Genomic DNA, 25,244 nt, shown 5'->3' with positions numbered 1-25,244 from the left:
AGCCAGGTCACGATCTCGCGGTCTGGGAGTTCCAGCCCCGCGTCGGGCTCTGGGCTGATGGCTCGGAGCCTGGAGCCTGTTTCCGATTCTGCGTCTCCCTCTCTCTCTGCCCCTCCCCCGTTCATGCTCGGTCTCTCTCTGTCCCAAAAATAAATAAACGTTGAAAAAAAAAATTAAAAAAAAATCAGTTGGCTGTATTTACATGGAACTATTTCTAGACTCTACTTTGTTCCATTTTTCTGTATTTCTACGCTTTTGCCAATCCCACACTGATACATCTTTTTCAACCTGTGCTGAATTCTATTTCCCTGCTTCCTGTCTTCAGGATGTGAAAAGCTGGTCAGCGGTCATGAGAAGGAAACAAAGAGATAAAAATCACACAATGACCAGTTTCAAGGTAGCCGTCTGTGTTAGGTCTCTAGTGCCGAGTAACAAATCATCCCAAACCTAGTGGCCTAAAACACCAAACATTTATTATCTCACAGTTTCTGAGGGTCAGGGGCCTGGGTGCAGGGTTGGTCATGGAGCCCCGGTCGACCTGTCTGTCTTGGCTTCAGTCATTCCACGGCTTGACTGGGTGATGATCTACTCCCAAGGTTACTTGTGTGGCTGTTAGCTGGCCTCAGAAAATCTCCTTCCAAGGTGACTCACATAGCGGCTGGCGTATCTCAGGTCCTCCTACATGGGCCTCTCCATAGGCTGCCTGAGGGTCCCTATAACATGGCAGCTGGCTTCCCTTAGAATGAGTGAAGAGACAAAGGGGAAGGGGACTCACCTAAGACAGAAACCATCGTCTTTTCCTAACTCGACCTTGGATGTGATATTGCGTCATTTCTGCCATATTCTATTCATTAGAGGCGGGCCACCAAATCCATTCCACACTCAAGGGGAGAGGCATTTAGCTCCAGGTCTTGAGGGGAGGCTCTCCTAGAAGGTGTAGACATATCTTTGAAAGCACTATAGCCCGCCCTCTGGCCACAAATTCTTTATATTCCTCCCATATGCAGAACGTACTCATCCAGTCCTCAAGAGTCTCATCCCGTCACCGCACCAGCTTGAAGCCCAGCATCTCGTCATCCGAGCGTGGCCCAGGCGAGAGGCTCCACAGGTCTAGTTCCTCAAGGTCAGCGCCTTGAGTATGGTTCTTGTGATTTGCAAAATGGAAGAAGCGGGTCACCTGCTCCCCCCCCCCCCACAACATGTGGGGGTAAAACAGGTGGAGGGTGAGTGTCCTAGATACTCCTATTCAAGACGGGAGCAAACAGAAGGCAGGAAGGAATGAGTGGGCCACGACAATTACAAAATCCAGTCAGGCAAATTGCCGTCCAGGTGCAGGTTCCTTGGCTGGGACTCTGGGCCTGGGAATAATTCTCTGTGGTTCCTGACTCCCCTCTCAGGGCCCTTGGGTCTGCCCTCCCCATCCGTCTTCCCTTCTCAGGAAGGCTAACAACGTTTGCTCCATTTTCCTAACCCAAGTTCATAAAAATTTCTCCTATGTTTTCTTCTAAAGGTCTAATAGTTTTACATCTTGCATTTTAGTTTATTTTTTAAAATTTTATTTTAAGTCATTTCTATGCCCAACATGGGTCTCGAACTCATAACCGGAGATCAAGAGTTGCATGTTCCACCGACTGAGCCAGCCAGGTGCCCCTCATGTTTTAGTTTTTGATCCATTTGGAGGTCATTAAAAAAACTTAAAAAAAATATATTTATTTTTGAGAGAGAAAGAGTGCATGTACATGTGTGTGTGCGTGGGGGAGGGCCAAAGAGATGGGGAAGGGGGAAACAGAGGATCCAAAGCAGGCTCTGTGCTGACAGCAGAGAGCCCGATGCGGGGTTCAAACTCACAAACCATGAGATCGCGACCTGAGCTGAAGTCGGATGCTTAACGGACTGATGCTTAACCTTTTTTTTTTTTTTTTTTTTAAGTAGCCTCCACAGCCAGCATGGAGTCCAACATGGGGCTTGAACTCAGAACCCTGAGACCAAGACCTGAGCTGAGGTTACGAGTGGGATGCTTAACTGACTGAGCCACCCAGATACCCCTTTATTGAGGTAATTTTTATTTATTTTTTTAATTTTTTTTTTCAACGTTTATTTATTTTTTTGGGACAGAGAGAGACAGAGCATGAATGGGGGAGGGGCAGAGAGAGAGGAAGACACAATATCAGAAACAGGCTCCAGGCTCCGAGCCATCAGCCCAGAGCCCGACGCGGGGCTCGAACTCCCGGACCGCGAGATCGTGACCTGGCTGAAGTCGGACGCTTAACCGACTGCGCCACCCAGGCGCCCCTATTGAGGTAATTTTTATATAAAGTGTGAGGTATAGGTCTTCCAGTTTTTGGCATAAAAATGTCCAGTTGTCCCAGCACTGTTTGTTTGTTTGTTTGCTTCTTTTTAGAAACTGTTTATTTTTCATTAACCTTATATCTATTTTCTGTTTAAGAGATGAAATGGGTTCCTGCTCCAAGGAAATTAAGGACATCAAGGGCTCCCCACGTTGTGAAAGTTTCCCTTTTACCGCGGGGACCCAGAACACTGCCACTATGGACCCCTCCCGCGTGGCGCAGAAAGTCAGCGCTCTTTACCGCAATGCGGCAGAAATAACCCTGAGGCCAGTTCTCAGACTGGCCTTCGAGATGCTTTCTTTGCACACTTCCCGTCCATCTCTGGAAGCCTCTGTGCCATGAGAACAAGCCCAGCCTCAGCTGCTGGAGCAGGAGAGACCCTGCGGAAGAGAGAAGAGCCCAGCGGTCCCGGCCAAGGCCAACCCGGACCGTCCAGCCAACGCTCAAACATGTGAGGAGACCCACCCGGGATCAGCAGAGTTAAAATTGGTTCAGACGTCCTGGCAGCGATTTTTTTTTGGAATTTTTTTAACGTTTACTTATTTTTGAGACAATGCGAGAGACAGAGCGTGAGCGGCAGACGGACAGACAGAGGGAGACACAGAATCTGAGGCGGGCATCCGAACTGCGAGATCACGACATGAGCCAAAGTCGAATGCTCAACCGACTGAGCCACCGAGGCGCCCCGGGGGTGATTTTGTAATATAGGAGTTGTATTTATAACACATGGTGTGGTTTGACCCAGTCATTACAATTCCAGTCTCTCTTATTCTAAAGAAATCGTTTAATGGAAAAAATAATTCAAGTGACATTTTTTATAATAGCAAAAGTTTAGGGACACCTGGGTGGCTCAGTCAGTTAACGGTCCGACTTTGGCCCAGGTCATGATCTCACGGTTTGTGAGTTCGAGCCCCGCGTCGGGTTCTGTGCTGATAGCTCGGAACCTGGAGCTTGCTTCGGATTCTGTGTCCCCCTTTCTCTGCCCCTCCCCCACTCAATCTCTCTCTCTCTCTCTCTCTCTCTCTCTCTCAAAAAATAAATAAACATTAAGAAAAAATTATAATAGTAAAAGTCTGAAACATCCTAGTGTTCAACAGTACTGGAATGATTAAATTGGGGGGGCACATAAACAGTGTAATACTCTGTTATAAATGATGATATAGCTCTAAAGGAAACTGTCCATACTCTACATTTCGGTCAACAAAACAAGTTAGAAATCATTATACATTTTGTAGTATGAACTTGTTTTTGAATAAGATAATATACAACTATTTTTTGCATGGAAAAGTGTCTGGGAGAAATATATATATATGTTTGCCTATATATGTATGTAAATTATTAATAGGGGTTTCCTCTGGGAAGGTGTTATATTTCTACACTGTACCTTTGTGTATGTGAATCTTTAAAAATGAGTGTCTTATTTTATTTTATTTTTTGAGAGAGAGAAAGAGAGTACATGCGTAGGGGAGAGGGGCAGAGGGAAAGAAGTCTCGAGCCAACTCCATGATTAGCATGTAACCTGATGCGGGGCTTGATCCCACGACCATGAGATCATGACCTGAGCTGAAATCAAGAGTCAGACTCTTTTTTTTTTTTTTTAATTTTTTTTTAACGTTTATTTATTTTTGAGACAGAGAGAGACAGAGCATGAACGGGGGAGGGGCAGAGAGAGAGGGAGACACAGAATCGGAAACAGGCTCCAGGCTCTGAGCCATCAGCCCAGAGCCTGACGCGGGGCTCGAACTCACGGACCGCGAGATCATGACCTGAGCTGAAGTCGGCCGCTTAACCGACTGAGCCACCCAGGCGCCCCAAGAGTGAGACTCTTAAGTGACTGAGCCGCCCAGGCGCCCTGAGCGTGTATTTTATTTATTTATTTATTTTAAATATTTATTTTTTTTTTCAGAGAGAGAGAGAGTGAGGGATGGGCAGAGAGAGAGACAGACAGAGGATCTAAAGCGGGCTCCAAGCTGACAGCAGAGAGCCTGATGCGGGCTCAAACTCATGAACCAAGTGATCATGACCTGAGCTGCGGCTGGACGCTTAACCAACTGAGCCACCCAGGTGCCCCCTGAGTGCCTATTTTAATAAAATTAGTCATCAAAATAATGACATAACTTCCATTTTTGATAAATGTTAATAGAATGGATATAATATACATAAAAGGCGAATATAATATATACAAATACTAATCATATATGATGTAGACAATTTAATAGACAAAGACGTTAACATTACGTGTATGTTAATACACATGAAAATGAGTATAATATAACGTATATACCCGTCCTGCCAAGGCCCTGTTTGATTTCCCTGGATGTCACTGTTGGTGTTCCTACTGGAGCTGCTTGGTCACAGGACGATGGACTGTCCACACCCCACGTGCAGTGTTTTCATCCCCCCACTGGGGGGAAAGTTGCATGTACACATCACAGCGACCGTTCAGGCAGGCAGCAGGCTATATTGACAAGAACATTGGACTTGGGAGTCAGAAGTTTGTTTCTTCTTCAGTGAACTTGGGCTTCATTCACCAAATAAACCTGCGTTGAGTCTTAACCGTGCACAGGTCCTGTGGCGAGTGCCAGGGGCCCGGGCTCCTGCCCTGCTTCCCTCGGGGCGGTGATGGGAGAATCAGTCCCTAAATGAACGCAAATAAAAAAACAGGTGCCGTGCTGTACTTTGGGCGGTTCTGTTAAGTAGAAGAAATGAAACCAGATCTGTCGTGAAGCAAGTGGTACAACGCAGTGGTTGGGGACTCTGGCTCAGCAGGCAAATTGCCCGAGTTCAAATCCTGGCTCCATCAGGATCTGGGGGTGTTATTGAACATTTCTTTGACCCGGTTTTTCTCCACCTGTCAAATAGAAGCAGGAGTCACATATACCTTATGAGGTTGTTGTAAAGATGAAATGAATTACTATTTCAAAAACCCTCGCGGGGGAGCCCCTGGGTGGCTCAGTCGGTTACGTGTCCAGCTTCAGCTCAGGTCATGATTTCACGGTTCGTGGGTTTGAGCCCCACATTGGGCTCTTGCCTATCAGCACAGAGCCCGCTTCGGATCCTCTGTCTCCTTTTGTATCTGCCTCTCCCCTGCGTGCTTGCTCTCTCTCTCCCTCTCTCAAGAATAAATAAACATTAAAAAAGAAAAAAAAAACCAAGACTTGGAACGGTGCCTTCCTGGCACATAGTAAGTGCTCAATAAATATTAGCTATTCTTTTTATTACCTGGGATTGAGACTATATCAGACCAGCTATTTCTAATGCAAATGTGACCAAGCTGATGTCGGAGGGGGTCTGGCTGTGATAGTTTTCTCTCTTCTGGTGGCCTCCTTCATGTCATTTGGCCACCTAGGTCAGTGTCTACCTACTTTCTTGCTAGTCCGTGAATATCATCTGCCAACATTAAGGCTTTATGTGGGAACACGGGCAGAGGAGGGAGCTTCTGAAGCTGGTTACTGGAAACTCTAGACGAGCTCTTCAGGCCCATGTGGAGAACAAGATGGGGCAATCAGCTCCTTACCGGGGGCTGCTGAATCCGCCTGTTTTTTTTAATTATTTTTCTAATTAATTAATTAATTAATTAATTTTGAAGGTTTACTTATGTCTTTTGAGACAGCGTGAGTGGGGAAGGGACAGAGACAGAGGGGTAGAGAGAGAATCTCAAGCAGGCTCTGTATGGTCAGCACAGAGCCAGCCAGGTGTGGGACTTGAACTCACAACCTGTGAGATCATGACCTGAGCTGAAGTCAGAAGCTTAACCAACTGAGCTACCCAGGTGCTCCTAATTTCTATTTTTTGATTTCAATGTTTATTTATTTTTGAGAGAGAGAGAGAATGCAAGTGGGGTAGCGGCAGAGAGAGGGGGACAGAGGATCTGAAGCGGGCTCTGTGCTGACAGCAGTTAGCCTGAACCGGGGCTCGAACTCACAAATAGATCATGACCTGAGTTGGCCAGGCACTTCACTGAGCCCACCCGGGTGCCCCTGCCCCGTTATTTTAAGAGGTGTGGCATGTTAGTCTTATTACTTTAGTCATTTATGGCTTCTGAAACAGCTGTTAGATTTCCAGTCATTCTATCTGTATTTTTATTTTTCTTAAAAAAAATTTTTTTTCAACGTTTTTTATTTATTTTTGGGACAGAGAGAGACAGAGCATGAACGGGGGAGGGGCAGAGAGAGAGGGAGACGCAGAATCGGAAACAGGCTCCAGGCTCCGAGCCATCAGCCCAGAGCCTGATGCAGGGCTCGAACTCCCGGACCGCGAGATCGTGACCTGGCTGAAGTCAGACGCTTAACCGACTGCGCCACCCAGGCGCCCCTGTATTTTTATTTTTCTTAATGATTTATGCAATCTGGGTAAAGTAACGAGCCCTTCTATTGGATATATGCAGTTTGCAAATATTTTTAAACATATATTCCAAGTATTTTTGCCAATTTATTATGTCTTTTGTTCTCCAATTGTTTTTCTAACACGAAGCCGTTCCTCTCCAAAGAGAATTTTCCCTACTCACTGCATGAGGGTGAAGGAAAGCTTTCTGGAGGTAGTGACCTTTACTTCAAAACTCCAGGGGTGAGAGCAGGGAAGAGGGCTGAGAGGAGGGAAAAGCATTTACCGCATCTCTTTCATGGTCCTGCCTCTCCTTTCAGAATGCCTGCTCTACTCCTTGCCACCGATTTCCCTCCCTGGCCATTTCTTTTTCTTTTTAATGTTTTCTAAATTTATTTTGGGGCGGGAGAGGCGGACAGACAGACAGAGCCTGAGTGGGGGAGGGGCAGAGAGGGAGACACAGAATCCGAAGCAGGCTCCAGGCTCTGAGCCGTCAACACACAGCCCGACGTGGGGCTTGAACTCACGAACTGTGAGATCGTGACCTGAGCCGAAGTCGGAGGCTTAACGGACTGAGCCACCCAGGTGCCCCCCCCCCCCCCCCCCCCCCCCCCCCCGTCCTTGGTCATTTCCGATCCCACATAGCTAACTTGCTCTTGGCCCAGCCCGCGTGCTATGGTCTGAATGTTTGTTTCTCCCCAAATTCATATGTTGGAATCCTCATGCCCAAAGTGATGGTGTTAGGAGGTAGGGCCATCGGGAGCAGTCTAAGTGGAGAGGGTGGAGCCTTCACGAATGCCATTGTGCTCTTATAAAAGAACCCCCCCCCCCCGCCCTGACCCCCCCACAGCCCCTTCCTCCATGTGAAGATACAATAAATCTGGGGCCCTGCAGAGTTCTCACTGGGAACCGATCACGCCTTCACCTTGATCTTGGCCTTCCAGCCTCCGGAACTGTGAGAAATAAATTTCTGTTGTTGGTAAACCGCCCAGCTGTGATGCCCTGTTATAGCAGCCTAGAACAGACTGACATACTAGCCTTGACTATTTCTTTCAGCTTAGCACCTCCCTGCTTCCACTGGACTCCCAAGAGTCTCGAGTTTTTAGTCTAAGGTGAGAATTTGCGGCACCTGGTTCATCTAGTCGCGGGTCAGCTGGGCAGGCTGGAGTAATGGTAGCACTTCTCTTTTAGCAGGAACTCAGGGTGGCAAGTCTCCCATAAAAAGGGGTGTTGTTCTGGCACATGATGACTGACATTTCCAGGTCAGGATGTGCCCACCTTCTCAGTCTTCAATAGCAGTGAAGGACTTCACGGACACTCACATACTGAAAAGTGTATCGGGTGGCTTAGGCAAAGTTATGCTGTGGTAAAAATGCTCCCTAAAATCTCAGTGGTTTATAACAAACATTTTGTCCATGTGACATGGCCAACGCTAACTGGCTTTGGCTCCGCTGAATTCCACGTGGCTTCTCACTCCAGGATCCAGACTGAAGAGGGTCCTTTATCTGAGACACACTAGTCGCCTGGTAGAAGGAAAAGAGAAAGACAGTTGAACCACATGACGGGGCTCTTGAAGCTTCCGCCTGGAAGTGGCATATACAGTATTACATCTGTCTACACTCCACTGGCCAAACTAGTTCCATGGCCAAGCCTGAGGTCAATGTGGAGGGAGGGTACTCTCATAGGATGACACGACAAACGTTTCGAACACATAAACAATCCCATCACATCCAGTATTACCACTTGGTCCCATTTTGCAGGGGAGAAAACTAAAGCTAAAAGAGGTCATGGATTGCAACTCAGATCTGTCTGGCTCCAGAGTCGGTCTTTTCTACCATGCAATCTCTGAGGGGGGTGGGGGGCGGGGGGTGGTCTTTTCCTTATTTATTAATTTTTTTATTTTTCTTTTTAAATTTTTTTTTTTCAACGTTTATTTATTTTTGGGACAGAGAGAGACAGAGCATGAACGGGGGAGGGGCAGAGAGAGAAGGAGACACAGAATGGGAAACAGGCTCCAGGCTCTGAGCCATCAGCCCAGAGCCTGACGCGGGGCTCGAACTCACGGACCGCGAGATCGTGACCTGGCTGAAGTCGGACGCTTAACTGACTGCGCCACCCAGGCGCCCCTCTTTATTTATTTTTTTTAAGTTTACTTCTTTATTTTGAGAAAGAAAGAGCACAAGTGAGGGAGGGGCAGAGAGAGGGAGAGAGAATCCTAAGCAGGCTCCGTGTTGTCAGCACAGAGCCCAACATGGGGACATGGGGATCGATGCCACCAACCATGAGATCACGACCTGAGCAGAAATCAAGAGTTGGATTCTTTCTTTCTTTCTTTCTTTCTTTCTTTCTTTCTTTCTTTCTTTCTTCTTTCCTTCTTTCCTTCTTTCTCTGTATAGGCACCTGGAATTGTAATTTATTCAGGGCACAACTACTTCTCATCAGCCTCAGAAGCTTCTCCATGAAGATTTCTAGAGGTAAACCACCTTTCTGGAAGGATATGAAGCTAGAGAGGGGGCAGGTTTGGGGAACTGCCCCCATGAGAGCTGACTCTATTTCACTCAGTAATTTTTTTTAACTATTGAATTATTTATCTGTTTTATGGGTTTGTAGATCCTTTGAACCGGGATTGCCTATCAATCTATCACCCTTTGTTTTTGTTGTGTGTGCAGGCGCGCGCGGTGCCTGAGCTCCTCAGAGCCATTTTTCTAGGTAATTTTAGAAACTTCCAGATTGCACTGGATATTTATACTCACAAAAATTATTAGTACGGTGGAGAAAGTGCGACTCCTCTACTTTCGCAAAACAGCAACGATTTTAGATTTAGAGACCGAGTTGCAGCTCAGGGTATCTTAGGGTGGGGGTGCAGGGAAGAAGTTACAGCGACCACACAGAATACATACTTCACTGTGATTGTAAATATCGGTTGATTTCCCTCTGGGAAATCAAATCGCTAGTTTTGACTTGCCAGATTTATGTGTCCATCAGCGTGCGGATTAGGGTGAGGCAAGTGAAGCGCCCAGGGCACTCAATGTAAGGAGGCACTTGCAGGAACCTTAGGGTTTTCTTGCCCCACTCCAGTTCCTTCCCTGGTGTCCATGATGCATTTACCGTAGCTCTGCAGCGTGAAAATACCCCGGGCAAGCTTACCTTGGGGACAGAATCACCTGTCCCCTACCGGGCATGCAGGAGAGCCTGGAAGACGTTCCTGCCCTATTAACTTCGCTCTGCCTGTAAGGCTCATTCCCAGGTTGCTGTGTGCGTGTGTCTGGCCCGGGCTCGGCGGGGAAGGCAGAGAGAGGGACTGCGCGCTGGTGCCCGCGTTAGGCCGGGCGGGTCAATATCCGGGTGGATCGGGTGGGTGGGGCCGCCCCTCCCTCCAGGTCCCGAGGTGGGTTGGGGGTGGGGAGGAACGCGCGGAGATTCCCTTTCGCCCCTTCGGATCCGAGAGGGGGCGGCAGAAGGAACGCGAGGGTGACAGGGCGTACCCACCCTGCGGCTCGGCGCCCGGCAGCGCCCCCGGCCCCGAGCGGCCGCCAGGACCCGAAAGAAGAGGAAGAGGAACCACAGGAGGGCTCGCCGAACCGGCCACCCGCTCCGAACTTGCCGAGGAAACTAGTACGGAGGGAGGGGCCGGGGCCAGGGCCGCGGCAGGAGGAGGGGCGGCCGCAGCTGCATCCAGCCCCGTTGGCTTCCTTCCCAGCTCTCCTTCGCCTCCTCCTCTTCCTCCTGTATGAGTCAGGCATTTCCCGGGGATTTGGAGCAGCCACGCGCGGCCCGGGCGCCCGGAGCTATAGCAGCAGCAGCTGCCGCCGCCGCCGCCGCCGCGCCGGGAGCCCCAGCGCCGCGGCCGCCACCGCGGCGGGCACTCGCGTTCCGGGCGCGCACGGACCATGGAGAGGGCGGCCCAAGGCGCAGACGGCGGCGGGGGCAGCAACAGCAGCAGCCGCAGCAGCAGCCGCGCCACCTCGGCTGGCTCCTCGCCGTCCTGCTCCCTGGCCGGCCGGGGGGTCTCCAGCCGGTCGGCGGTAGCCGGGCTCGGCGGCGGGGGCAGCCGCAGCAGCCCGGGCTCGGTGGCCGCTAGTCCGTCGGGAGGAGGCGGCCGCAGGAGGGAGCCGGCGCTCGAAGGCGTGCTCAGCAAATACACCAACCTCCTCCAGGGCTGGCAGAACAGGTAACGCGCCCGCCGCCAGCGCCACCGCGCGCCCCTCCCTTCGCGCCTCTCAGCTGTGTGTGTGTGTGTGTGTGTGTGTGTGTGTGTGTGTGTGCGCGCGCGCGCGCCCGCCACTGTGCCACCGGCCGATCGGGTGCTGCCTCTCCGAGTGCCCTTCCTGCGTCCCAGCTCCTTTCCAGGTGGGGTGCCCGGGTTGGGGCAGGCCGTGACCCCACCCCAGGACCGCACCGCAGTGGCGGAGAGGGAGGCGAGAGACCCGGTTTTCTTCGGCCCTGGCACCTGCAGGGACTGGAGTAGCAAAAGAGGGGCGCACTGGTCCCAGGGCCCTGCCTGCTAGCGGTTTCCCGCACTCCTGAAGAATGGCTGAGGAAGAGAGGCAGAGGGGGCGTGCTGTATGCCTGCAGGAAAAAGCGTTAATACCCCTGGTCCCATCACAACAATTCTCTCCGTAACATAGTTCATTTAAAACTTTAGTGTTTAAAACCACCACCACCACCATCACCAAACACCTACCACTTATTCTCGGTGCCTTCCGGAGCGCGCGCTACCTCCTGCCCAGTGGGTGGTTTGAGACCTCCAATCTCTGCAACAGAAGCTTAGTTATTTCTTTCCTTCTTTTTTTTTTTTTTTTTTTGGAACACCCTCTCCCCTTTGGAAATGGACGGTTTGCTTTGTAAACTATTGTTATTAACCCCCGCCCATTTAGGTGCCTTTTGAAGTTCCCTGCTCACTCTGCCCTCACTGTTGGGAAACCCAGTATGGCCACGTGGGAGGATGGGGGTGTTAAGGGAAGGGCCCCCAGCTCACTTGTGTTGATGATGGTATGTGGGGCACAATGCAGAGGATAGTGAGGGGGACTTGAAAGGAGCAGATGTGGTGCTGCTGTTTACTTTTTTTTTTTTTTTACTTTGTTTTTCAAAAACAAGCCAGAGGGAGATAGACGTTGTGGATGAGATCTTTTGTCCTGCCGTCTGTGGCCCTTGGATCTTAGGTCTTGGGATTTTTCAGGATGCTTGTGAAGTTTGAATCACACCCTGGGAACTCTTGCTTCTCTCTGCTGGTTAGACTGGATTACTTGGTCCTCTCTGCCTGCACGTGGGATGGAAAATGTTCAGGTGGCTTCCAGCTGAAACTTTGACCGGGCAGTTATTTACATGAAACTCAACAGGGAGGAAGACCACTTCCTAAATATGGAAACGGACTTGTTTCTATCAGAGAACTTTCTGAGTCACCTGGGTTTCCTGGGAGATCTGCTACTCTGTCAGTGGAAGTTGTGCTTTTAACTTTTGAGTCCTTTTATTTCTCAAAATAGCCCTGGTGTCTGCTCTTGCCTCTTTTCCCCTTCAGGTTTTGAAAGCTGCAAAGGAATAGGTAGTGTGTGTAGGATGAGAGAGAGAGGAGATGATTCAATCCGATTTCAGTTCTCGGTAATTGTGCCTTGTTGGTGACAGCATCTGGTTTGTGTGTTGGGCAGTCCCTTTTAATGCTCTGCCCGCCCCCCCCCCCCCCCCCCCCAAGTAGCTTATGAGGCCAACAGAGATTTTACCCTGGATTACAGTCATTTCACTGGGGATGGTACTTTACCTGCAATGCATATTAAAGGATTTGTTCTTTCCGGCGGATTTAGTAGGAATTGGAGTAACTCATGCTTTTGTATGATCTTAAATCCACTGGGGTATGTAGGTTATGCCAGATTGAGAAGAGGCAAAATTAATAATAATATTTACATGATTGCAGGCTTCATAGGTGAAATCTACTGTGTAATGTGTGAGACCTCATCTTTGTTGAGTTTGTTTAGTGTGGTCTATGCCGTCAGTGTTTATTCTTAGCACAGTAGACTGTAAGTTTACCACTGACTCCAAAAGCATTATCTCTTTCTGGTGGTTCATGTCTCAGTGTTCAGGTCTGTGTTCCCCACATCCGTGTTCTCTCAGCTGTTGCCAAAGGTCCATTAGTGGTCTGGAGAGGATTTGTGGAGACTCAGTGGTTGCACATTTCTCCCTTGTCAAGGGGAGGTCTGGAACAGTAAGAAGGGAGAGAGGAGAAAGAGAGAAACTTTGACACTATATTCATGTGTTCACGAATGTATTTACTCGGAGACTATTTTATTGAGGAACTACTATGTGCCAGGCACTTTTCTAAGAGCTGGAGCTGTTTCAGTGTGCAAAACGCACAGGCATCTGCACATGAAGTAGGGGAGGAGACTCAGAATTAAAAAGTACGAGTCCCTAGCTCCCTGGCCCAGGGGAATGCCTTGGTACAAACAGTGGGCAGCTTGATTCAAGTTACCTTCACTTTTGGATCTCATGGCATGTTCTTTTTTCTTTCTTTTATTATTTTTTTTTAATGTTTATTTACTTTAAAGAGAGAGAGAGACAGAGCATGAGCAGGGGAGGGGCAGAGGGAGATGGAGACACAGAGTCGGAAGCAGGCTCCAGGCTCTGAGCTGTCAGCACACAGCCCGATGCTGGGCTTGAACCCACAAACTGCGAGATCAGGACCTGAGCCGAAGTCAGATGCCACCCAGGCACCCCTATTCACATTTTAATCTCAAGCACTGTGTTTTCGCTAGTCTTTTGGTTTTCGCACAGAGTGAACCAGGGAGAGAGTTGAAGCCCAAAAGCTTGGTGAGGCAGGCCGGTGCCAGGCCGCACGGTGCCTTGTAGTCCAGGGGAAGAATTTAAGGCTGCGTTCTGGTTGTCCAGAAGGATGTTTGGCCGAGAGGTGACACGGTCTGATTCGTGCTTTAAAAAGTTCACTCTGGGTACTCTTTGGAGATGAGAATTTCACAGGGTCCTATCGGGAAACAGGCCAGTTGGGAGCTCCTCATGGTGGTCTAGGCCAGAGATGCTGGGGGCTCGCACTTGGGGGACGAGGAAAGTGGAGAGAAGGTACAGATTTGGAGTGGGGAGGGTAGAAGCTGCCCATGGGTTGGATGAGGTGAGAGAAAGAGGGGCCAAGGAGGACTCTTGTGTTTATAGCTCTGAGAGCCTGGGATGTTGAGGTGGAGGCGTCTTTTATGGAGATGAGGGTCACAGGGGACCCTCATGCTTGTGGGGAGGATGGGGGGCAGCCAGGAGTTACCTTTGGGGAACTCGTTTTTAGTTTGTAAGAAGCGGGCCGTATGAACTCTTCCTTTGCCGGCACGAAGGCTAATTTTAGTCTCCAACCCAGATGGAACTATTTTGGGTTTGCTGGGAACATCAAATGTTTGAGAACATAATTTCTTTTTCTTTGTTTTTTAATGTTTACTTATTTGTTTTTGAGAGAGAGAGAGAGAGAATGCAGGTGGTGGAGGGCAGAGAGAGAGGGGGAGAGAGAATCCCAAGCAGGCTCTGCCCTATGAGTGCAGAGCCTGATGTGGGGCTCGAACCTACGGACCGTGAGATCATGACCAAGAGTCAGCTGCTTCGCCAACTGAGCCACCCGGGTGCCCCGGGAAAGTAATTTCTAATTGGGTCTAGGAAGTGGTATTTCAACATTTGAGGGTCTTTCACTTTTCGTCATTCACTTTTCGTTATCAAGAGAAAAGAAGACGTTGCAAGTATGAAACCGGCCTCCAATTTGTGTGTGTGTGTGCGTGTGTGTGTGTGTGTGAGTGTGATGGGTGCGGTTGTGAGAACTCAGTAAAATATTAAAGGTTAAGTCTTGAGCAGGATAAGGAAGGTAAGTATCAGCCAAAGAAAACCCCAGGTGAGAGTGGACGTTTTATTTGGAACGTAAGGGGAGTGTGGACTCCGGGCCGAACCCGGACATCAACATTTAGCACACGTGTCACCTTGGGCCGGTTTCTTAATTGCTCTCGGCTTCCGTTTTCTCATCTGTTAAAGAGAGAAAAGATGTTACCCTTCTCATCCGTTCAGTGTGAAAATTAATTGAGGAGACTGGTCTATAAGCAGCTGGGAAAGGTGCAGAACAAGATCTGGAGAAGTGGTAGCTATTATTGGATCTTCAATTTGCCCGTCGTAAATGGACCCTTTCTTGGTTCCTAAAGTTCTTGGTTTATTTTCTGAATCCTGTGGTTACCCTGGGGCTCCCATTAACATGATTATGCCAGAGTTCTTTGGAGAGGATATGTTTTGAAAGGATCCTTTTAACACTTGGAACCCAGCAAATATTTGCATCTCTACAGCAAGTGACTTGCTCCCCTCCTCCAGCCCCGAGTCCCTATCTCCCTCCCCTGCTTTATTTTTCTCCATCACCACCACCCTCTGACACAGTCAATATTTTACTCTTGTCCCCCGCACAAGATGTCAACTCCCTGAGGACAGAGAAGAGTTTCGTCTGCCGTGTTCACTGCTGTATCTCCAGTGTCTAGGACGGGGTCTGGCATATCATAAGGGGTCAGTAGATATAACTGAATAAATAAGAGAGTGAATGAAAGAGAAATGAAAGCAGGATTAACTTGTATTTATATAGCTACTATTACTGTTATTTCTTGGTTGTTCTCTACCTGTTTATAGCCTTGTCCTCCGAGTTGATATGTGTGTCATTTGCCCCGCCCTCTGCGACCATCAGTCTTCGTCTTCGGGGTCAGGGAGTCTGACTTACCTTGTGAAATGTCCACCTTGACTTAGGGCCCACGGCTGCCCAGCTAATGTGGGCCTTCAGGGGCCAGGTATCCAGGACCTGCTTTCGACTTGATCTGCATGAATGCCCTGCTTTGAGAATGCAGTTTTTAGGCTCTGGCCCTGATTTCCCAGGGCTCAGGGGCTACTTGACTCATTTAAAAAAGTCAAGGAGGGCGCCTGGGTGGCGCAGTCGGTTAAGCGTCCGACTTCAGCCAGGTCACGATCTCGCGGTCCGTGAGTTCGAGCCCCGCGTCGGGCTCTGGGCTGATGGCTCAGAGCCTGGAGCCTGTTTCCGATTCTGTGTCTCCCTCTCTCTCTGCCCCTCCCCCGTTCATGCTCTGTCTCTCTCTGTCCCAAAAATAAATAAACGTTGAAAAAAAATTTAAAAAAGTCAAGGAGGGAGCATGTATTAACTTTTAAAACTGTACTGAATTAAAATGAATGCTTTTTGAGTACTCCACAAATTTTAGAGGCAGTTGGCGATAACCAGGGTTAAAAAATCACGGCTCTGGGTGTTATGTTCTTGCCCACATGTACTTAGAAAGTATTCACACACTTTGCTGGCTGGTTTGCCAGAGTGTGAGTTTGCACATTCAAATCCTTTGGGGACACTGGATTTCTTCGTGGACGGCAACAATCAAGAGGTGGTTGCCTAGGTTACAGAATAGCATCTAATATGATTTATTCACGTATGGTTCAGAATATTTATGGAGCACCTGCCTGTGTTAACCACTCCCTGTAGGATGTGCTCTCCTCCTCTCTCTTTAAAATGTCTGTGTAGGGGCGCCTGGGTGGCGCAGTCGGTTGAGCGTCCGACTTCAGCCAGGTCACGATCTCGCGGTTCGTGAGTTCGAGCCCCGCGTCGGGCTCCGGGCTGACGGCTCAGAGCCTGGAGCCTGTTTCCGATTCTGTGTCTCCCTCTCTCTCTGCCCCTCCCCTGTTCATGCTCTGTCTCTCTCTGTCCCAAAAATAAAAATAAACGTTGAAAAAAAAAAATTAAAAAAAAAATAATAAAATGTATGTGTATTTGAGGAGATTTACGCCAAATGGTTACCATGGTTTTCCTTGGTTGGTGGGGTCGTGGGGGATATCATTTGTTCTCTTTTTTCCTTTATTTATTTATTTTTTCCTGAGGTGAGCTTGCATCCATCTTGCAGTTTGAAAAAGTTACGTTGAGGGGGGAAAAAGCTTTTCCCATAATCTCGGAATAACTAGTTTTGGGGGGTAAACTTGAAGTCTAACATACGTTCAGAAAAGTGCATAACTTATACGCGTAATAACTCAACGCATTTTCATAAGCGGATCGTATCCAGATCAAGAAACAGCGGCCAGTCCCCTCCCGCCGTCTCTCACGGTCGCCCGCTGTTGATGTCCAGCATCTTACATGAGGTAGGCCTCTTCTTGAATTTCCTATCGAACGGCATGATATATTGTTCCAGGCTTCTTCTCTTACCATCACGTTCCTGAGCCCCCTCCGTGGTGCTGGGTCTAACCGTTGTCTGTGTGCACTGCTCTATTCCATCGTATGAATATATTGAATACGTGGACGCTTCTCATAAACTTTTGAGTTTTTCCCAGTTTGAGGCCCTTACGAAAGCACTGCCGTGAGTTCTGTGGAACATACATACGCATTTCTGTGCGTGTATACCTAGGAGTGAAATACTGGGTTACGCGACAGTATTTCCAACTGTCCAGCTTATGAAGAGAGTTTTTTCCTAGTGGTTGGATCTGTTAATATTCCCGCCAGGAGCACTTGAGGGTTCTGGGCGCCCCATAGCCTCATGTATACTCGATGTTGTCTGTTTGCATTTTAGCCAGTCCGATGGGTGGCATCTGATTGTGGTTTGAATTTGCCTTTCCTTGATGACTAATGAAGGTTAGCATCTTTTTATGTGCCTGTTGGCCATTTGGATTTCACGTTTTGTCAGGTGTTACGTAAGTCCTTCGCTGTTTGTATCGTGGGACATCTGCTTTTTCATATTGACTTGTGAAAGAAAGTTCTTTATAGATTCTGGATGGGAGTTCGCCGATGGGTTATGTGCACGCGGATACGGGCACTACAAACAGAGAAAGCAGGCATCGTCACTCGTGGTTTGCCACGTCATCTCTTGGTATGCACAAATTTTAAATTTTAGCATAGTCACATATAAAAACGTTTCCCCTTTTATGATCAGTTCTTTTTGAGTGCTATTTAGGAAATCTTTGCTTACCCCATGGTAATAAGGATATTCTCTGATGTTTTCTTCCAAGAAAAGAAAAACTTGGGGGCACCTGGGTGGCTCAGTGGGTTAAGCGTCTGACTTTGGCTCAGGTCATGATCTGACCTGACCCAGAGTTTGTGAGTTCAAGCCCCGCATCAGGCTCTGTGCTGACAGCTCAGAGCCTGGAGCCTGCTTCAGATTCTGTCTCCCTCTCTCTGTCCCTCTCCCGCTCATGCTGTCTCCCTCTCTCCTCTCTCTCTCAAAAGTAGATAAGCATTAAAAAAAATGGAAAAAAAAGGGGGGCGCCTGGGTGGCTCAGTCAGTTAAGCGTCCGACTTCAGCTCAGGTCGTGATCTCACAGTTTGTGAGTTTGAGCCCCGCGTTGGGCTCTGTGCCGACAACTCTCTCCCTTCCCTTCCCCTGCTCACGCTCTGCCTCTCTCTGCCTCTCAAAAATAAACAAATGTTAAAAAAAATTTAAAAAAAAATAAAAAAATTAAAAAAAAAGAGAAGAAAAACGTTTATTAATTCGATTACTTCTTAAAAGTTTGAAGTGGTATCGGAGGAGTGTAGATATCTGGCAGAAACAATACTGCATTTTAGGCTCCCGGTCTGTGTTAGTTTTGTTAGAACAAATGACAGTAAACTTGGTAGCTCCCAACAACAGACATTTATGTTCTCATGGTTCTAGAGGCCAGAGTCTGAAATAGGTTTCCCTGGGCCCAAATCAAGGTCTTGGCAGGCCCAGGCTTTCAGGCTCCAAGGGAAAGTTAATTTCTTGCTTCCTCCAGCTTCTGGTGGTTGTTGGCATTCCTTGGCTGGTACCTGCCTCACCCCAGTTTTTGCCTCGGTCTTCCCATTGCCTTCTCCTCTGTTTCAAGTCTCCCTCTGTCCCCGTCTTAGAAGGACCCCTAGGGATTGCATTTAGGGCCCACTGAGACATTCCGGGACAATCTCCCCATTTAAAAACCCTTAAATTAGTCATATCTGCTGCCTGCCCTGTAAGGTGACATTCCCGGGTTCCAGGAATTAGGACTCGGACCTCGGGGGTAGGGGTATGGCACTCGCAGCCTCCATACAGTCATTATTCTAAAGTGGTTCTTAATCCCGCTGGCTCCCTTCCCCTCCACCTTTCCCACCTTCACTGGTTGCCATGGGGACAGCCATCTCTGTCCTGAAAGGGTTGCTGTCCTGACTGAAAGTGGGCTGGTTAGGCAGGGTTGCTGGACTCATTCATCTCTGTCTACTAGACAGACCCCTTGGGCAAATGCAAGGTGGTGGGCCTTATTGTGAGGGAAATTCTTTCTAGAGCCAGTGAGTAAACTTAATTTGCTTTCATGGGCAAATCAGACTTTCTTTGGGGTTTCTTTAAATACCCTTGAGCAAGCAGTTTGGAAGTATACGTGTAATAATTCATGTTTTCTGTTTTGTCATCTGAATGACTGACTCATTAGCCTGAGGACTTTTTTTTTTTTTAAAGGTATAATTAAATACAATAAAGCGCACAGGTCTCAGGCGTTCTGTTTGCTGAATTTTGGCAATTGTTTACGCCATGTAACCACTCCTTTAAAAAGTACAGAACATTCTCTGATTCCCCCGGTTCTACCCCTCCCCCCACCCCCCCAGATTTCCTTGTTCTTGCCAGTCAGTTCCCCGTCCCCGGCATTTTGTTTCTGATTTCTATCACCATGAATTAGTTTTGTCTGTTCTTGGGTTTTCGTATAGGTGGACCCATATAGGAGATCCTTTCTGGAGTCTGGTTTATTTCAGTCAGCCTCGTGTTCTGAGATTCTGGGTGTTGCTGCATCTATCCGTAGATTATAATTTTGTTGCTGTTGTTGTGTAATATTACATCCTGTGGATATGCCACGGTTTATCTATTCACTTGTAGGTGCACATTTGGGTTTCCAGTTTTTTTTAGCTGTTATCAATAAAGCTGCTATTTGTGTATAAGTTTTTTATTTTTCATTATTTTTATCATTTAAAGGGTTTTTTTTTTTTCAACGTTTATTTATTTTTGGGACGGAGAGAGACAGAGCATGAACGGGGGAGGGGCAGAGAGAGAGGGAGACACAGAATCGGAAACAGGCTCCAGGTTCTGAGCCATCGGCCCAGAGCCCGACGCGGGGCTCGAACTCACGGACCGCGAGATCGTGACCTGGCTGAAGTCGGACGCTCAACCGACTGCGCCACCCAGGCGCCCCTTAAAGGGTTTTTAAAAAATGTTTATTTTTGAGAGAGAGAGAGAGAGAGAGAGCGTGAGAGCAAGTGGGGGAGGGGCAGAGAGACAGGGGGACAGAGGATCCAAATTCAAAGCGGGCTCCGTGCCGTCAGCATCAAGCCCGATGCAGGGTTCGAACTCATGAACGTTGAGATCATGACCTAAGCCCAAGGCGGACGCTTAACCGACTGAGTCACCCAGGCGTCCCTGTGTATAAGTTTTTGCGTGGACACATGCTTTTATCTCTCTTGGGTACATGCTTGGGGATTGGGATCTCAGGGTTGTAGGATACGCGCATATAGAAACTCCCTAAGAGTTTTCCAGAGTGGCTGAGCCATTTCCCCACCAGCACTATGTACCTGAGTGGACTGCCCCCAATGCCAGCCAGCTTCGGAGGGGGGCAGTGTGCAGGTGCACAGGCTGGTGACATGGTCAGACTTCCCTGCCTTTCCGGCTTGGCCTCTTATTAGCTGCATGACCTTGGCAGGTCACTTGACTGTTTGGGCCCTGTTTTCCTCATCTGTGAAATGATATTAACCTTGGAGTATTGCTGTGAGTCTGCTACAGACAGCAGGCCCGGCACAGCGGGTGGCACACAGTAGGGTCCTCAGCAGAAATGTGTCTACTTGGGAGTCTTATATTTAAAAAAAAAAAAATTTAGTGTTTATTTTTGAGAGAGAGAGAGAGAGAGAGAGAGAGAGAGGTGGGGGGGGGGCAGTATGAGCAGGGGAGGGGCAGAGAGAGAGGGAGACACAGGATCGGAAGCAGGCTCCAGGCTCTGAGCTGCCAGCACAGAGCCCGAGGTGGGGCACGAACCCACGAACTGCGAGATCATGACCCCAGCTGAAATCAGACGCCTGAAGTCGGACGCCTAACCTACTGAGCCCCCAGGTGCCCCGGAAGTCCTATGTTTTAGACCAGTGGGTAACTTTGTGGAACCGAGGGGCCAAGTTAGTCGTCATTTTAGACCCAGCCTTAGCAAATAGGCAGGTGTTTCTTAACCCTTCCTCCTGCATGAGGACCTAGGTGACAAGTTACTTGATTTGCAAAGTGGCTGACTGTCTCCATTTGCTGCTTTTAGCCTGTGGTTCCTCAAGAGTCTGCTCGAGTTGGACCGTTGTTTAAAAACTCTGGGAAAGAGAAGAGATACGGCTTTTGTGTCCCGAAAGGAGGCTTGAAACGATTGTGCCGGAAATGTGGGAGGCTTTTTGTAGCTCTGCCTGGCTCCTGCCTGATGTGATTTGGGGCCAGGCCAAGACAGAATTAAAGAGAAAACCATCCAGAATGTGATTTTTGATAACCCAGGCTGGATCGAATATGGTCACAGCCCAGAAGGAAAGTGCTTTATTTGTGTCTCGTGCAGTGACATCAATAATTACGATAAAATTAGGAAACATTATACAGTCTTGTTGCAAGCCTGTTCTTTGAAGGTCAGAGAAGGCATTTGAGCCTTGGATAACTTTTTCACGTTTTGCTGTCGTTTTTAGAGGGCTATTTCTGTTGTATGTGGTTTGGTCCCTTCCTATAAATGTGTTTTTATTAACATTTATTTATTTATTTTGAGAGAGAGAGAGAGAGAGAGCGAGAGAGAGAGAGAGTGAGCAAACACAAGAAGGGGAGAGGGGCAGAGAAAGAATCCCAAGCAGGCTCCACGTTGCCAGTGCAGAGCTCGCTGCGGGGCTCAAACTCACCAACTGTGAGTTCCTGACCAGAGCCGAAAACGGTTAACCCGCCGAGCCACCCAGGCGCCCCTTTTCCTATGAATGTTTTGATGAAAATGTAACCAGTTGAAAGGCAACCAACATCAGTTTTTAACACCTCTTTTCCAGGATGTGTTCGGCATTCATCTGCAAAGTCGGGTCAGTGACCTCCCAGCGGAGGTGGGCGGGTGAGAGGGGACCCCGCCTAGGAAGCAGTCGAACCCGCATTCTCCCACGGGCGGGTGGGCCCCAGGGGTCGGCCTGGGCTACTTGTTCAGGGGAGTTGAGTGGGTTTGCTGATGGATACAGACGGCCCTCAACTGGCCTGTAGGGGTCCCTCCGTCAGAGGCATGGCGAGCCACTAACAACACAACCGGAGCCCTGAGACGGGTTTCCCCGGCCTTTTGGTTGTTACATAGTATCCAGACAGAATTGGGAAACTTTCCAAGTCCTGAGTGAGCCGGCAGCCTCAGCCCCCCGAAGCGCTCCCCTTTGCTGGTGGGGTATTCACACCCCACGTGTTTGTTGAGCGCCTCTTGAGCCAAATGCAATGCCACGCGGGATGCCAAGGACACAGGAGCAACGCACACAGGCCACGTCTTGAGCAGCTGACAGCCTAAAACAGGGTTGAGCCAACTTTTTCTGTAGAGGGGCCAGGTAGTTAATATTTTGGGCATCCCGGGCTATCTCCAGTCTCCATGGCAACCCTGCAGCCCTCCCAGGGTAAACAAGTGGGTACCCCTGTGCTCCAACAAAACTTTGTTTGCGAAAACAGGTGGAGGGCCGGAGTTAGCCTGTGGGATGTAGTTTGATCATCCCAGCTCTAAGATGACATCTAGACCCCTCCCTCTAGTAGTAGAGGCAGTCTAGAGTGGTGGCTGAGTACAGGTTTGTGGTCCAGCGCCCTGGGCTCGAATCCTGCCTCGGGTGTTTCCTCCCAGCGTAACTTCGGGCAAGCTGGTTAACCTCTCTGGGCCTCTGTTTCTTTATCTGTAAAACGGGGGTGATACAGAGTCTTCGTCATAGGGTTGTTGGGATTGGCTGCGGAGCTGTGTGTGCAGGGCTCAGGACAGGGACTGGCACTCACTAGATGTGGTGGCTGTTTCGATACGGGATGGTGAGTGCTCCCATAAGGGGAGCACCTGGGAGTGAGAGCACGGGCTCTTCCTGGGGGTGGAGGGAGGAGGGGCAGGTGAGCAAGACATGGCATGTTGAGGAACGATCCGTCATGCAGACAGGAGCAGGGGTGGGGGGGGGGGGAAGGCTTCCCTGGAAGGAGGCTTGAGTACAAAACCTTGAGTACAAAGGTTTAGAACCGTGAAAGGGGGAGATGGGTTTGTTGGGCTGCAGTGCAGGTTGTATGTGGGGTGTGGCCAGAGGCCCGGCATTAAGGGCTACCGCAGGAGGGACCTCTGAAGCTGCTGAGACCCATCATACGCTCTCAGTGTTACCAGACAGGGAAGGAATCAGTTTGTGAGTCCGGGAATCATCAGACTTTACATGCATTATCCAGTTTAGTCCTTGAAGTGAGGTGGGGGTATTGCAGATCTGTCCATTCTTTGCCTCTTCTATAGGCACGGAACCCCAGTTTGTAGCTGGATACGTAGTTGTCCTAGATAAAACTGTAGTTTGCACCCCTCTCCCTCGCAGCTAGGGATGGCTGTGTGATTCTGTTCTAGACATGAGCAGAGTTATCACAGAAGTTTCCTAGAACCTTCTTTGTACCCTTCCTTCTTTTTCCTTTGCTCTTGGAATATAGACATATGGCCGCAACTGGAATGCAGACGTGGTGGTTGGAATCCTGCAGCCATCTTAAGGCTTGAGGTGGCTGAAGTGAAGGCCATCCAGACTGGAGAGGCTTATTAGCCTCTGAGGATTTTGTTGCTCAGAGCCACCTCACAAATCTTGGGCTGCCAGCCTCTGGAATTTTCCACGATAGGGAGAATATGCGGGTAGAATCTCCATCTTCCAGGTGGAGAAACCGAGGCATAGAACGTAAGTGGCACAGTTGGTAAGTTGTGGAGCCACAGCGTGTCTGACACCAAAGGGTGTTTTCTTTCTATCCCACTCTGGAAAGAGCTTGGCGATCTTCTACCCCCTCATTTCACAGATGAGATCACGGAGGGCTTTGCCTCAGGGCAGACCTGTACCAGCTCATTTCCCTGCAAGATAGTCATTATTCTGTTTTATCCCTCACTCTTTCTCTCTCCTGCTGCGGCCTTCCCAAAGAAGGGGCCCCGGGTTTTAATTAGTGGTTTTGCGTCCCTCTCAGGGGCAGAATCTCTTTGTGTGAGTAGTTGATGTCTGGTGGTCTTTTCCCTGGTCACAAAGCATCACTATTTCAGGGCTGTGTTTAGAGCCTTCAGAATCCTCCTTAGTAATGACTTTCCTTTCTTGGACCGTCCCTTCTTCATCTGGGCTTTTTAGGGCTGGCTGAGGGGGCTCCTTGGCCCTTTGACTCTGTGTAAGAACTGGCAGATGAGATCTTGGTTTCCACAGAGGCCTCGCGATTCATTAAGCTCAGAGTGTGGACTTTGGCCGAAAGGGGTCACATGTTTTTGAACACACTTTGCTTTTCAGATTCTTGTGTATCTGAGTTCCACCCTATTACTAATACCTTAAAAATGGGCCTCCCGACCCCTTGGCTAACCGCATAGCCCAGAACTTTTCTAAGTGCGTATTCCGGCCGACCGACTTAGTGGCTCGGTCCCTAACACGTTGAACGGGGCAGAATCCACTTTGTGCTCGTAAGCACTGTTGAGAGAGCACTGAAACGCGTTTCTTATATAGCAGCTCACGTTTATGTTGCTCTTTGGACTAGCAAAATTTTATTGAGCCTGGCTGGTATGAGTCTTTTTCTTTTTTATGAGAAGTCTGCAGTTGCCACGTTGGCCCAAAGTGCGTTTTAACGCTCTTGGAGGCGCTTCGTTAATTCAGAGTTTCCTGTGACATTTTTTTGGTCGGAGGTCAGTTTTCATGATTCCTTCAGAGTCAGCTGAGACTCAGGAACAGAGGGTTAAGTCGTAGCCCACCCCGCCCCGTGTTTTCTCACATTGAATAAGAAGATAGGCCATTTTTATGGGGTAGGCCTAAAGGTACTTCAGAAAATCTTTGCATTAAAGAAGGAAGACCACACTTGTGTCTGTGAAATCAACTTTGAGTCTGGATGAAGAAGTGTTTTTGAACCAAAGCGAAGAGTGACCTCGCTTGGACGAGGCCAGGGCCAGTTATTCGTGTCATGGAATTGTCTGAATTTCTGTTTATGTAAAGCCTCGCTTCCTTTTCCTTTCCAGCATTGTCGTACTTACTGGTATTTTTAGTGTTTTTCGTTTTGTTTATTTCCTTCTTCATTTTTGCTTTGTGTGTGTGTGTGTGTGTGTTTGTGTGTTTAGTTTGAAACTTTTTTTTTTTAGTTTTTTTTTTTTAGTTTGAAACTTTAAATTGCTTTCATTATATACAAAATGGAGATTTTTATTTATTTATTTAAAAAAAATTTTTTTTTTTCAACGTTTATTTATTTTTGGGACAGAGAGAGACAGAGCTTGACCGGGGGAGGGGCAGAGAGAGAGGGAGACACAGAATCGGAAACAGGCTCCAGGCTCTGAGCCATCAGCCCAGAGCCCGACGCGGGGCTCGAACTCCCGGACCGCGAGATCGTGACCTGGCTGAAGTCGGACGCTTAACCGACTGCGCCACCCAGGTGCCCCCAA

At 48.8% G+C, this 25,244-nt stretch overlaps 1 protein-coding gene across 1 annotated transcript in view; it reads left to right on the top strand.

Annotated features, from left to right (window-relative positions):
* Nucleotides 1-10,032: 10,032 nt before the first annotated feature.
* OSBPL10 (oxysterol binding protein like 10) overlaps nucleotides 10,033-25,244 on the top strand; it is a 314,732-nt gene continuing 299,520 nt past the window's right edge. The window contains exon 1 of the mRNA XM_043595604.1: nucleotides 10,033-10,842. Coding sequence (XP_043451539.1) covers nucleotides 10,562-10,842 — 281 coding nt within the window. The 5' untranslated portion in view covers nucleotides 10,033-10,561. The remainder of the gene's footprint in view (nucleotides 10,843-25,244) is intronic.

Source organism: Prionailurus bengalensis, chromosome C2 (assembly GCF_016509475.1).
Source record: "Prionailurus bengalensis isolate Pbe53 chromosome C2, Fcat_Pben_1.1_paternal_pri, whole genome shotgun sequence".
NCBI classification, from domain to species: Eukaryota; Metazoa; Chordata; class Mammalia; order Carnivora; family Felidae; genus Prionailurus; species Prionailurus bengalensis.
Note: the sequence above shows the minus strand (reverse complement) of the source record. Positions and strands in the feature narration are given on the sequence as shown.